The sequence below is a fragment of the Triticum aestivum genome, chromosome 5A (assembly GCF_018294505.1).
Source record: "Triticum aestivum cultivar Chinese Spring chromosome 5A, IWGSC CS RefSeq v2.1, whole genome shotgun sequence".
Classification (NCBI taxonomy): domain Eukaryota; kingdom Viridiplantae; phylum Streptophyta; class Magnoliopsida; order Poales; family Poaceae; genus Triticum; species Triticum aestivum.
In genome coordinates, this window is record NC_057806.1 from 586,526,934 (window position 1) to 586,540,125 (window position 13,192).

Below are 13,192 nucleotides of genomic sequence, written 5' to 3' on the forward strand. Positions count from 1 at the left end.
GTGTTACCGATTGTTTGATGAATTCCACCTGAACATATTTCTTGCTAGGGTAGTAGCATAGGCCACCTATCCTTTCAACCGATGCTCATTCTCATCTTGTCGGCAAGGTCTTTCAAGCGTCGATGTTCCCTAAAAAATAGAGGCGCAATTGTTTTGTTCAATAGTTTGAAGTTATCATCGAGTCCATCACAAATCAAATAAAAATATCTAACTCCTTAGCAAAAGAGTCATCCGTGTGTGAGTCATCATATGGTATTTAGACAAGAGTCATACACTTTCTTTTAATGATGCTACACATGCAATATCTCAAGTTATTGTCGAGTCCACTGTCAACCAAATAAATCCCTTGCTCGTTCGCAAGAGTCATCAGAGTGTGATTTATATGCTACTTAGCCTAGACTCATAAACTTTCTTTTAGTGATTATACACATTCAACATCTTCACCTCTTGAACTAGCACAATGATGTTTGGGGGCCCGCACTCACATCTATAGGAGGTATTAAGCATTATGTAAATTTCTCAAGGATTTTAGTAGCTATACATGGACTATTTGAATGTTAACCAGTGAGCATGCCTTTTACAATTTCCAAAGCACATGTCGAGAAATACCTCAACATCAAAATTCGCTCATTTAATTCAAACTAGGATGGAGAATATCATAAGTTGCATCAACACTTCCAGTAAAGTGGGATCACACACATTGTCTCGTGCCCACACCCTCTGCTCAATGCCATTTTCAAAAGCTTGCACTGGAACGTTGTTGAGGTTGGGCTTGCCCTCCTTCCTAATGCTTTTCTCTTGTTTTGTTTTTGGGGTGAAGCTTTCCCTTATGGCATGCTACCTAATGAGTCAAAGACCCAACAAACTTCTACAAAACAACAACACATTATACAATTTACTTCCATTAAGTATGTTAACTTCTTACTTTTGCATAATAGAGACAATATCATATGACCAGAGTCTCTGATTGATCGTGAACAAGCAAACATTGCAAGTGCTTATACCCGCAAACCCTTTCAAGTAAAGATGTGGAGATATGCCAAAATAGTAATTAGGTGGGCTAACTCATCCTAACAGGAAGCATCCAATCGATCAGGTGATTATTAATGTTGGTACTTCTCCCATAAGTCTTCTAAAGAAAAAGAGATGTAGAACATGACCGTACCCTTCATGAATACATGTAAAGCTCCTAGTGATGATACTTATTTGAAGTGTCTAAAAGATTTGAAGCTTGTTTTCTTCTTAGCATGTGGCCCATCATCAAAGGAAACAAACTTGAAATCTTTCTAACCCTTCAAATTAGTAGCATCACTGGGAGTGTTGGTTGTATTGATGAGGTATACAATCAAATACATACATATGTTTTTATTCATAAAACATTTAGGAGAATACCAACATGCTTAGTTGATGCATGATCGACTGGCGCTTCTCATTCAGATGATTTTGGCCTGCTTAGTATACTTGACCTGAAAATCTCCACATTGTTTCTTGAGAGGATTCGAGGGAAAGCACTTAGGCCTTGTATAATGTAGGTGCTTAAGTGGGTGCTTCAATAAGAAAACCTGGTTTTTTTCCAGCCTGCTTAGCACATGTGCTTAGGACGAGGCGCATAAGAAAACTTTGGCTCCTAATGCTAGTTGATGCCTGCCCTTCCGTGAAACTATTGTTAACTCTGGTGCACCTTAACTAAAGCAACTTAGGCACCCATATGAAGCACCTAGCATTGTAAGGTACAAAATTTCTTAGATACAACTTTAGTCTCTCTCTTTAAGCACCAGTGCATCAGCACCGGACATTATACAATGCCTTACATTCGTAGGTGGCTCATGATTATTTAGAGGCTTCCATTCATATGATATTTTTCGTGTTTTGAAAAAAGGAGAACATATAACATATTCAATGGAGGTAACTATTATACGTGGTGAAGAACAAACAACACACACACTAGAAGAAAAATGCTTCAAGCATCGTTGATTCTAAAACAAGAATTAATATTAGGGCTGTCAAGAATTTTTATTTTGCTCTCCTCATGAATCTCCAGAGTAGCTACATAGCAAGTACCAAAACACTCACTAGTGTGATTAAGGATCATTAGCAAGTCTGAATCTTGTTTTTTATCAACCCTCTTAAAATAAGCAATACTCTCTTTAAGGAACACTTATAGTCTGGGTCATGAAGAACGCTTCTACATCCATCGTCGGAGAAGAAGAGAAGCATCTTTAACATCAAATGTGTTTGATATATGCACCGATGTATCATATCACAATCCCAATACGGCGACTGGCTATCATGTAAAAAAAATTAGAAAAGTATGCACATGACAGGACTAATTATCATGTTTTCTATTACATTACAAATGTATGTGGAGTCAGCTCGAGGTGTTAGCACGTCATAGAAAGCCCACAATAAAGTCATTATGTATACTCCCGATGCTCGGCCTGTATTGCAATAATATCTCACACTGAATGGACAGTGTTGCCATAAAATGGCAAGTGATGAAAGTATAAGGATTCATTATGCGAATTGGAAAAACTCCTCCCGGAAAACTTACATAATGAGATGAAAGCAAAAAAGAAATAAAAGGGACAAGCACATCATTCATGATGGTTGGTAAAGGCATAACTATTGTATCAAGGAGACCCTTATCATATACTCCTTTTTTTTCTAAATCCACATCTAGTTTCAACAACACATCTTGGTATTTACATACAATATGAAGAACAAAATTAAAATACCATTTGCATGTTTATAAATACTTACTTGTTGAATCACCACGATGAGCTATTTCGGCCCCTACTTATTGGCCAAGGAGGATTCACCACATAAAGATCATCTTCGATGTCAGTCTTCAGGCTAAAATGGTATCTACCTTGGTGCACCACATTAAAGAGGGTGGGGACTCGGGAGTTTGCTACATCACCATATCATAGCCATGATACCAACTAGTTGAATTTTTCACCTTTGGATGCACATCATTGATTTATGGATCGGATCTTTGCCTTTGTTTTTGGATCCACTGTCTTCCACTATGACCACCTCTTTATTGTTTGGGATTAGTTAAAATTTTATCAAATGTCCCCTTCTCATCACCCTTAAACGAAGTAAGGGTTACACGATGGTGGGTTCTCATAGTTCACGCCAAACAAGTTAGGATGTGTAGAGGCGATGTAGTGGACGCATGCAAATCTCACTCGAGAGGCACATAGAATACATGAGGCATGCAGTATATCTAAAGGATGAATTTACATGCCAGGAATGGCGTTCCATGAATGCCTTGCCTGAGGCATCGATGTGCCCCATGCAATAGTGCGGGCCCTAAGCCGGCGTGTTGGCAATTTCCTTGCATGGATGTTGATGTTAAGGCCCATATGCCTCATTTTCCTACCACCCCTTTTACTTCTTAATCCGCATCAATGTTCGGTAACATAAATTAGTATATACATACGATCTAAAAAAATTAAAAATAATTAATATAATTTTGAGGTCCCTCTCACTAGCAATTATTTTACCTTGGTGCGCCACCCCAAAGTGGGTGGGAGGTGGCGCTTTATCACCTAGTATATCACATCTAGGATACCAACCAATCGAATCTCTCACCTTCGGATGTGCGTCGCCATTTGCGGACCAGATCTTACGCGAAACAATTTAGGGTGCACATAGGAGGTGAAATGGATGCGTGCAAACCTCACCCAAGAGGAACATGGAGTAGGGGAGGCAAGGCCAGATCTAAAGTGGTGGCACTCATGGGAGGGGGTATGGATGATGGTGGAAGCGAAGGAGAAAGGAGGGTTGGCGAGGAAGACGGATGGCGATGGCAGCATGGGAGGGGTGGAATGATGAGAAGAATGACTATTGGGGTTGAGTTTATGTGGAAGTGGGGTTTGAGAGGAAAGAGCCATCACCATTTGATATGGATTTGATTGTGTTAGTTTCTTTAATATAAATCTGCAAAAAAAATTGAGTGGTTCATAGTAACTCCTATTTAATAGACATGATATTTCCCTATTAAAGTGCAATCGCCACAATAAACCACTTATTTCGCAAGCAAAAAAAATTCTTTCAGTTTCGTTAAAAATAATGTTTTTTCTTGCCAATAGGAGTATTACCACTATGAAAGGAACAAACATTGGTCCTTTGTTTTAGAAAAATGTCTCTAGCACCCCCACATGGTTGTTGACATTAGAGTTTTGATGGAAAATAGAACCTCCCAAATACCACACCAATGCCAAATGATCTGCCAACAACATGCTTGTCCTCTTCCATCCTCCATATCCTTGTCCCTGAATCAATTGTTGTTGTCGGCTCCCATGGCGCCCACGCTCTTCCAGGATCTTTGCCGCTGCCAATCCGCTCAACCTAAAAAAACAAAAAATAATAAATACATACAATCTGAAAAGCAAAATGAATAAATAACATTTTTTTAGTTCCCTCTAGCTAACAATTATTTTACCTTGGTGCACCACCCCAAAGTGGGTGGGAGATAGTGCTCCATCACCTGGTATATCACATCTAGGATACCAACTAGTCGAATCTCTCACCTATGGATGTGTGTCGCCATTTATGGACCAGATCTTCATCCTCTTCTTTAGATACGCCGTCTTCCGCTACGAACACTTATTTAGGATCACATAACTTCAATGTAGGGAAGAACCCATGATAGTGGGATCCTTAAGGTTTAGCAATCTCCATGCGAAACGATTTAGGGTGCATATAGGAGGTGAAATGGGTGCGTGCAAACATCACCCAAGAAGAACATGAAGTAGGGAAGGCAAGGCGAGATCTAAAGTGGCGGCGCTCGTGGGTGGGAGGTATGGATGATGGTGGAAGCAAAGGGCAAAGGAGGGTTGGCGAGGAAGAGGGATCGCGGCGGCGGCGGCGAGGAAGGGGGGAGGGTGGAATGATGAGAAGAATGGCTATTAGGGTTGAGTTTATATAGAAGTGGGGTTTGAGAGGAAAGGAGCACCACCGTTTGGTATGGATTTGATGGTGCTGGGTCTTTTTTTACATAAATCTGCGAAAAATATTATTTGAGTGGTACATAGTAACTACTATTTGATAGACAGGACATTTCCCAATTAAAGCGCAATCACCACAATAAACCTCTTATTTCGCAAGCAAAAAAATGTGTTTTTCCAGTTTTGTTAAAAATGTTTTTTTTTCTTGCGAATACCACTATGAAAGGAACAAGCATTGGTCCTTTGTTTTAGAAAAGCCCCTCTAGCACCCCACATGGCTATTCGAGAAATTTTGGCATTCGAGTTTTTATGGAAAAGAAAACCTCCCGAATACCACTCTGCCTTCCTTGTGCCACCTCCTCACGGATGCCATCGTCACCGGTTCGCTCCACGCTGCCTTCTAACATCATAACCTGAACCAGACTTAAAAGTTGGTATGGATTTGAGAGGAAAGGAGCACCACCAGTTTGGAGGCGTGTGGCCTGCCCTCATCAGCAAGGTCTGCAGACCCAAACCACCACTGTATTTCTTAGACGAGAAACTCAAACCCAAGTTTTCTCTTGCGGACAGAAATACTCAACCCATGTTTTTCTTCAATGAAAAAAAAACACTCAACTTGAATGCATTTGCTCACCGCCTCATACCCAAGACAGGTTGCCTTGAGGACCAACGGAGTGGAACAAAATCCAGAGGTTTCCTTTCCTCCCCTGAACAAATACAAATCTCAGCTTCAGTGGTATTGTATACATATATACGTTGATACGCTATACGAAATCTTATTCAAATTTATAGAATGATAAAGTTTCAATTCGCCCCCGGTGATGGTAAATAACACAGTATCAAACACATGGCTCAGAACAAATCCAACCAGAAGGCAGATGATAAGACGGCTGAAAGTCTGACGCACTTGCGGAAGCTCTGTGGAGAATCTTTCTGGGGGCACAGTGCATCCAATACCGTCAACAGACAATGGTGTCAGTTAACTGTCAGGGGTTGATGAACCTAACCTTGCAGAAATCATTTCTTCGGGTTATTTCTCGTCCGTTTCCTTGGTCTAGAAAGCAGCTTAAGCATGTTATCGGTCAGGTCGAGCGGGGAGTCGTCACCCTCATCCTGGAGCTTCGTACCGGACGTTTGTGTCAACCATCCCAGAGCTTCTATCGCGGCGTCCCTCTCCGCGACCTGCTTGTTCCTCTTCGGCTTCCCGACGAACTGCATCCCTTTGAACTCCACCATGGCCCTGAACTCGTTGGTCTTGAGGTGCTTTGTCTTGTACTTTGGAGGCGTGTGGCCTGCCCTCATCAGCAAGGTCTGCAGCAGGCTCTTTGGGTTCATACCATCCTTTATGATGTTGCTTTTGCCGTCTTCGTTGTCCCGAAGCCTAGCTCTGCTCGTTTCTCGGCCGAACACAAACCTTCCTTCACATAGGTCGCCCGCAGCAAGCTCTTGTGCAGCAAATAAAATGTATTTGCCTTCCTTGTGAATGTCAAAGGTTGGGTCTTCAAGCTGGATTTGGGAAAATTGCCACATTACAAGCACAATTAGTATACACACCAGACATGGTAGACAATAAATAAGTAAATTGGATACTCAACAACTTTGCTTTTAATTTCTTACTGGTGACACGTATATTATAGAGTAACACATGCTTTATATTCAGAGGTAACAACATGATAAATAGTATAATCACTTTCCCTTGTTAGCTACTCGAAATGGCAGAGGATTGTAATTTGGTACCTAAAGTATCACCAATGTTTATTTTACTTATTATTTGCTGACTCAGATAGAATATCTTGTGAGATGAAATTTGTATAACGCCTTCCAAATTAATTGGCTGCAGCACTTTACCTTCTTCTGTACAAGTTTATCAAGTTCCTCTTTAAGTTGCAAGTAGCACTCTGACAGGCTGGGATCCATAAATAGATCAATGTAACCATCAAGCATCTTCAAATGCCCAGCCTATAAGACAAGTTAGAAGGCATAGATCAGTGCAGCAAAAAAATGCAAAATACAAAGACAAAGCATTTGACAGAATACTCAACATACCGCGCTTCCTTTTGTAACAGCACCACCAAATAAGATCAGTATGGAATCTGATACTCCAGTTGAATCACGGATGAAGACAGCATTTACCTTCACCTTCTCACCAAAGACCAGCCATGGATAAGGGATGGTCTGGTACTTAGCATTCACGGAGTTCTGAACAAACCTTAATGTCAGAGTACTCAGATATCAACATGTCTGAAAAATGATGTATTAAACGGGGCATTGGACATGAGCATTTCAGGACGCTCCTGTATGCACTTACAGCATAAACAAGAACTTGGCCGTCATCCATGGTCTTGAAGGACATGGAGTTTTCCCTATGCTGCAAAGGAATGCTAAAAATTAATTGAAATGTCTTCCATGTAATGCAAATGCAATGGAAATTGTTGGCGGCTGTTTACCACAACAGATGATATCCCAGGAAAAAGTCCAGAACAAATTACACCACGAACTAATGATTGATTATGGCTCAAACTATTATTTGTATTTGCATCAGAGTCTATCAAACCGGCGTCCTTTAAGATATAGCTGAATTGCTTTCGAAGAGAATGAATGGCTTGTAGTGTTTGAGCAGAAAGGAAATTCCTCCAACAGTACTCATAACCAGATCCTTCCCTCTCAGCATCCTTCCATCCTTCATAAGCTCGTACAAGGGCCATATGATCACTATAATCTTTCGCTGAGAATCTTGATTTTGCAGTTCCTGCCAACTAATAAAAATGACAGAACTGTAAGGTAAGCCTTCTTAGCTGAATGAAAAAACTAAGGCTTGGGAATGAACGGAACAGAGTCAATGCATAGCTAACAGCCACCGTGTGTACGACTGTACGTATTGGTGGTATTTAGATCTTCCTAACTTTTATCACAAAATTCATGGGTAAGAGAATCATTTCAAAACTAAAACTAGTAATTAAGATATAGTCAGACAGTGGAAATTAAAGTCATACATCTTTCTTGTCCTGTGGCAACAGGAAAGGATCCCGGGCACTCAATCCAGCAACCACAGTAAGTATAGGGTCAATGCAACGGAAAACTGCACCCATTATAAGCATCTTCCCCAACTTCGGATCAACTGGAAGCATGGAGAGGTATCTTCCTACAAAGTTGAATATGTTTCAGTGCCAACATTTCTGTAGAGTTTGGAAGAAATCAGAATATAAGGCATACCTAGATCAGTAAGGTTCTCGTTCTCATCTAATGATCCGATCATCTTCAGGAATTCCACTGCATTTTGGACCTACATATTTATCATGTGGTCAGAACACAAAAATGAAAAGGATAAAACTGAACCCTTTACTGCCTACTTAAAACAATAACTCATAGAGTTATAAGCCGTGTAAGAGCCCAACAAATGTCAAAAGTACCCAAAAAAAAAGGGCAACCTGGTGCATGTAGCTCCCGCTTGCGCAGGGTCCAGGGAAGGGTCCGACCACTTTGGGTCTATAGTACGCAGCCTTTCCCTACATTTCTGTAAGAGGCTGTTTCCAGGATTTGAACCCATGACCTCATGGTCACAAGGCAGCAGCTTTACCACTGCGCCAAGGCTCCCCTGGACCCTGCGCAAGCGGGAGCTACAAATGTCAAAAGTACCAAGATAGAACTAAATCATGTAGACGCAAAGGCAAAGAGAGAAAGGGAATATCCAAATGCTTAATTATGATTTCAAAACATACGGCTCGTGGTTCTGGAGGCTGCAAAGCAGCTGATAGAAACTCCCCAATGCTGTCAACCTGCAAACTTTTTATCTGCAAACATAGTGAATTCAAAGGAGTCCTAAGAAGCTCTGGAAGCTGGTACTCTGCAAATGCATCATATACACATCGGGGGTAGAGATGATAGCATTCTCCAGGTTGGACACGACCAGCTCTGCCCCTCCTCTGCATGAAGATATTGGGGGAAAACATGAGAATTGTAGCAAAGAACGATGATTTGTAAACAAAAGTATTGACTATTGAGTGTGATCATATCGCCCAACCAAAGACTGTTACGGTCAAGATAGGTTCACTGTTATACAAAAAAATATTCATTGCTAGAAAATTTCTTGCTTGTAACCAACGATAAGTATATATTGACCACCGAAGCAGAATAAAAGGATGCTTTGACTAAAACAACTTCATGAGAGGAACGGGAACATTAACGTGCTTGTTGAGGAATACATTATTATTAACCAAGCACAAGAAAATAATAGGGTTCTGCTAAGAAGATAGGCCTTTTGACTTGATATAAACCAATGGGCTAAATTTCTTCAAGTTATGACCACAAATGACCAGAAACCCCATATTAAGGCAAATCCTATAAACATGGTAAATAGCTGACAAAGAGACGGTCAAACATAATAACACAAAGATACAGAACTCGCAAAGACAAGAGTCTCACTGGTCAACATATAACATACAGAAGGGAAGCATTACTTTGAGCTATGGAAAGAAGCTGGTGGTGAACGTGGGTCCAAGTACGTGACATTTACCAAAGATTGAGTCGAAGAGAAAGTGCTGGTGACTAAGAGACTGAAAAATTGAAGATAAGGATTACCTGACGGGAAGAAGCCTTTGAAATCCATGAGGGGAGCAAGCAGGGAGTGTTGTTTAGAGCATCGTATGTGGTTTCCTTTGCTTTTCCACAATCCATGACGAAAACGATGTCATTTATGGTAATACTTGCCTCTGCCATGTTAGTGGCAAGTACTACCTTCCGAACATTAGGAGGTGCCTTGTCAAATATTAGCCTCTGCGGAAAAACATAATATTAAATATAGATGTGAATGGCAAATAATTATACGATGCACACAGGATGCTACGGATATAATGGTATATGCCCATCAATGAACTAGTAAACAAGGTGAATCTGTGTATATAAGATGCAATTACACAATAGAAGAGGTATCTCAGATCCAGCAACACAATTAGCATCACAAAGCAATCTCATTTCAATAAGAAATGCAAAATTAGGATCAATTACCTGCTCAGAGGTAGCCATGGAACCATGGCATGCAAGCAGTAACACTCTATTTGGGTCGCCTAGCAACGGATGCGCTTTTAGTTGATCCTTCAAAGAGCTAATGTCATCCCATCCGGTCATAAAAACTAAAACTGCACCAGCTCGCTCTTTGCGACATATGTGGCACAGAACAGCCTCTATGAGATTAAACCCTATGCAATCAGGATTCCAGTTTGCCAGAGAATCACGTGTCCTTGAGCCATAGGTTTCAAAGTTCGAATTTTGAAGGGCATCCTGCATAGTACAATAACAATATCTGAAGAATGTTGAGGAATAATTGCAGTCATTAATCTATATATAGAACAAGTACCTCGACAAGTGTAGTAATTTGATTTTTCCTTTTTCTTGGTAATAGCTGTCTCTGAGTCTTCCACACTTTATCTTGGCCGTAATCGTCAAGTTGATTACTTGCTGTCATCTTATAGCCTGTCCTCTCTAATATGTCTTCCAGAAAATGCGCCCTCACTGGATGTGTGAATCCCTGAATTCAAGGCAAGAATGCAATGGATGCAAGATCACTTACACAGTTATACCAGAGGTACACAAGCTGGCAGATGAGCATTATGTATATAGAGTAACATAATTTACATTTGAAAAAATAACAACTCACAGGAATGTGGATAGTTGGCGCTCCTCCGAAATAACTTGAGAACAGTTCCGCATTTAAAGTAGCACTCATCAATATCAACCTTAGATCGCGGCGCCGTGACAATAGGTCCTTTAGAACAATCAATAAGAAATCTGACAGACCAAAGCAATAATAATTTATTTACTGTCATGAGTTAAATGGGGAACAAAACTATCATAAGGGCAAATAATAAGGTCTTGAGACACAACCTTCATTCATCCCTCTTTCATGTATTTCATCAACAAATACATGAGATACTCCATTCAAGTTTCGGTCACTCAGCAATCGTCTTAGTAAAATACCACTGGTGCAGAAAAGTAAATGTGTATCTTTTCCTCTAATTCCCTCCAATCGAACTTTGTAGCCAACCTATTAAAAAAGCTAGTGTTGTATGCAAAAATTACAATGGATATGGGCTACAATAACAAAGGTAGCAAATCGGAAGTTCCATCTTACCGATTCACCAAGGTTTTCTCCTCTTTCGGTGGATACTCTTTCTGCAACAGCCATTGCAGATATTCTTCGTGGCTGTGTACAGATTATGTTACAAAAGGCCCCTCGACCAGATTCTATCTCTGACTCCAACACAAATTGAGGCAACTGTGTTGTTTTTCCACACCCTGTCTCCCCAGAAATAACTATAACCTGGCAAGCACAGGAATAGTCAGATAAATAGAAGGACAGAAGGGAATTGCAAGACATTTTTCCACTGAGTGCACAAATCTCATAAGTTCCTCCCAGACAAGTGTACCTGATTACGTGCAATGGCTGCTAGAAGCCTTTCCTTCTCCTTGTATGCTGGGAGTGATTTCCGAAATTCTACCATCTTAGCGCCTTCAGGTGATTCCTGTTATTACAAGCAGATAAAAGCTTCATCCAATATTTCCATGAATCAGAAGCTCGCGTACAGACATATAAATGAAAATATAAGAAATGGCTCAGAAGGAATTTGTAAATCATGCCTTTGTTTCTTCCCTCTAACATAAATTAAGCTGTATGCTATAAAGAACAGAAATAAAGCTATGCGGCATTCAGATACTGTTTGGATTTTATCATACCTGCCAACTTCTTTGAAAATTGCGCATCCTAAGACTCTTCCTCTGAAGGATCTTCTCCATAACCGACTCGTCGAGCAGAGGATCCTGCTTCTCATCCAAGTTCACATGCTCAGCTTTCTCAGAACCACTCTCTGACTTGCCACCGTCTTTATTAAATGGCAAGAGCGAACGGTCAAGGTGCTCCTGCACAAATCCTTCAACCCTCCTCTGCAAGCTTAGCGGGATCACCACCTGTTTGTTTCGATGCACAGCAAACACATACACACCATTCAAATCAAATGCATTTGCAATAAGAGAACGATGTGCGATCTTGCCATTGGATTGCATGGACTCGCCTCTCTTTGCGGGCGCTTGTCGTCCAGGTCCGGCCTGTAGTTCGGCAGCGGGACCTTGCTCGCAACAATAACCTTCCCATACAGCTCACTGTCCTCCCACAGAGGCAGCACCGCCCGAAAGATTCATCAACATTTCTGTGACTGCTTATGAAATTAAGAACTGGGGGTAGGTGAAATTACAGTACAGAACCTGTAGAGCCCCATCCTCTTGGCGAGGTTGGCGATCTGGTCATAGTCCCGGCGGTCCCTCCGGTCCCTGGAGATGATCTCCTGCTCCTCCGCATTGCGCTGCAGCATGCTCAGCTTCCACCTCCACTCGTCGATGTTCGCCACCGACGACGACGGCTGCGGTTAGCATTCGGTGTGAGAGGCAGCGAATGAGACGAAGAAAAGGGAGGAAGATTTTTTTTTCTGCGAGCAGCATAGATAAGATGTGCGGCCCGGCGGGAGTGGAGTATACCCGGTGGTCCTCGTACTCGTGGTCGTACTCGTCGTCGGAGAACTGCTCGACGGCGCGGCCCCCGCTGTAGTCGCAGAAGGGCCGTCGGAAGAAGGCATCCAGGCGGCGCGGGAGGAGGAGGAGAGCAGCGAGAGGGATCGGCGGCGGCCGGCTGAGTGGGCCAGGGAGTGGGACGAGGAGGATGCCCAGCCCGCGCCGCAAGACGCGGCGCATGCTACTGTTGGCTGGTTGGTTGGGCTCTACTGCTGCGGCGGCGCGGGCATGACCAGAGGAGAGAGATGGATGGGGGGAGTGAGGCGACGCCGGCGTCGGGGAAGGGGGGAGGAGGCGGCGGCTTGGCTCCCACCGTTCAAGCTTGGGCTGGTCCTTCTGTGATACCACGGGGCTGCCTTACTGGGCCATAAGAATGGCGGCCTTCGGTTCTTTACGGCTCGACTGTGAAAATGGGCCTGTGCATCATTCTTCTGAAAGGAAAAAAAACTCGTTCCGGACCGTTCGCAGCTCCTGCCCGGATCAACCAACCTCTCTCTCGTCGACTCAAAAAAAAAAAACTCTCTCTTCTTCCACTAAAAAAACATCTCTCTTCTCATTAAAAAAACAATCCTCTCGGTTTCTTATAAAAAACAAAAACCTCTCCCAAATTGTCCGACACATTTAGCCATCCAACGACGGTCACCATAATTGTCTGAACCGGTCATGTCATCCGAAATCCC

The 13,192-nt window shown here is 42.1% G+C and overlaps 1 protein-coding gene across 1 annotated transcript; it reads right to left on the minus strand.

The window, feature by feature from the left end:
* Nucleotides 1-5,632: 5,632 nt before the first annotated feature.
* On the minus strand, nucleotides 5,633-12,837 carry LOC123105023 (DExH-box ATP-dependent RNA helicase DExH3). The gene is made up of 19 exons (XM_044526982.1): nucleotides 12,480-12,837; nucleotides 12,210-12,364; nucleotides 12,020-12,107; nucleotides 11,685-11,915; nucleotides 11,378-11,473; nucleotides 11,083-11,271; nucleotides 10,836-10,995; nucleotides 10,609-10,739; nucleotides 10,309-10,479; nucleotides 9,960-10,232; nucleotides 9,534-9,728; nucleotides 8,675-8,878; nucleotides 8,169-8,238; nucleotides 7,949-8,097; nucleotides 7,403-7,711; nucleotides 7,264-7,323; nucleotides 7,002-7,154; nucleotides 6,804-6,914; nucleotides 5,633-6,461 (listed from the first exon to the last, which is right to left on the minus strand). The coding sequence occupies exons 1-19, from the start codon at nucleotides 12,690-12,692 to the stop codon at nucleotides 5,973-5,975; spliced, it is 3,447 nt and encodes a 1,148-aa protein (XP_044382917.1). The 5' UTR covers nucleotides 12,693-12,837; the 3' UTR covers nucleotides 5,633-5,972.
* Between the last annotated feature and the right edge of the window lie 355 nt (nucleotides 12,838-13,192).

Excerpts from the sequence above, each read along its gene's own strand:
- LOC123105023 (XM_044526982.1), bottom strand. The coding sequence starts at position 12,692 with ATGCGCCGCGTCTTGCGGCGCGGGCTGGGCATCCTCCTCGTCCCACTC. Across the intron at positions 12,108-12,209 it reads AAGAGGATGGGGCTCTACAG|TGAGCTGTATGGGAAGGTTA; the intron begins GTTCTGTACTGT and ends GTGGGAGGACAG. Across the intron at positions 8,239-8,674 it reads AGCCTCCAGAACCACGAGCC|GTCCAAAATGCAGTGGAATT; the intron begins GTATGTTTTGAA and ends ATAAATATGTAG.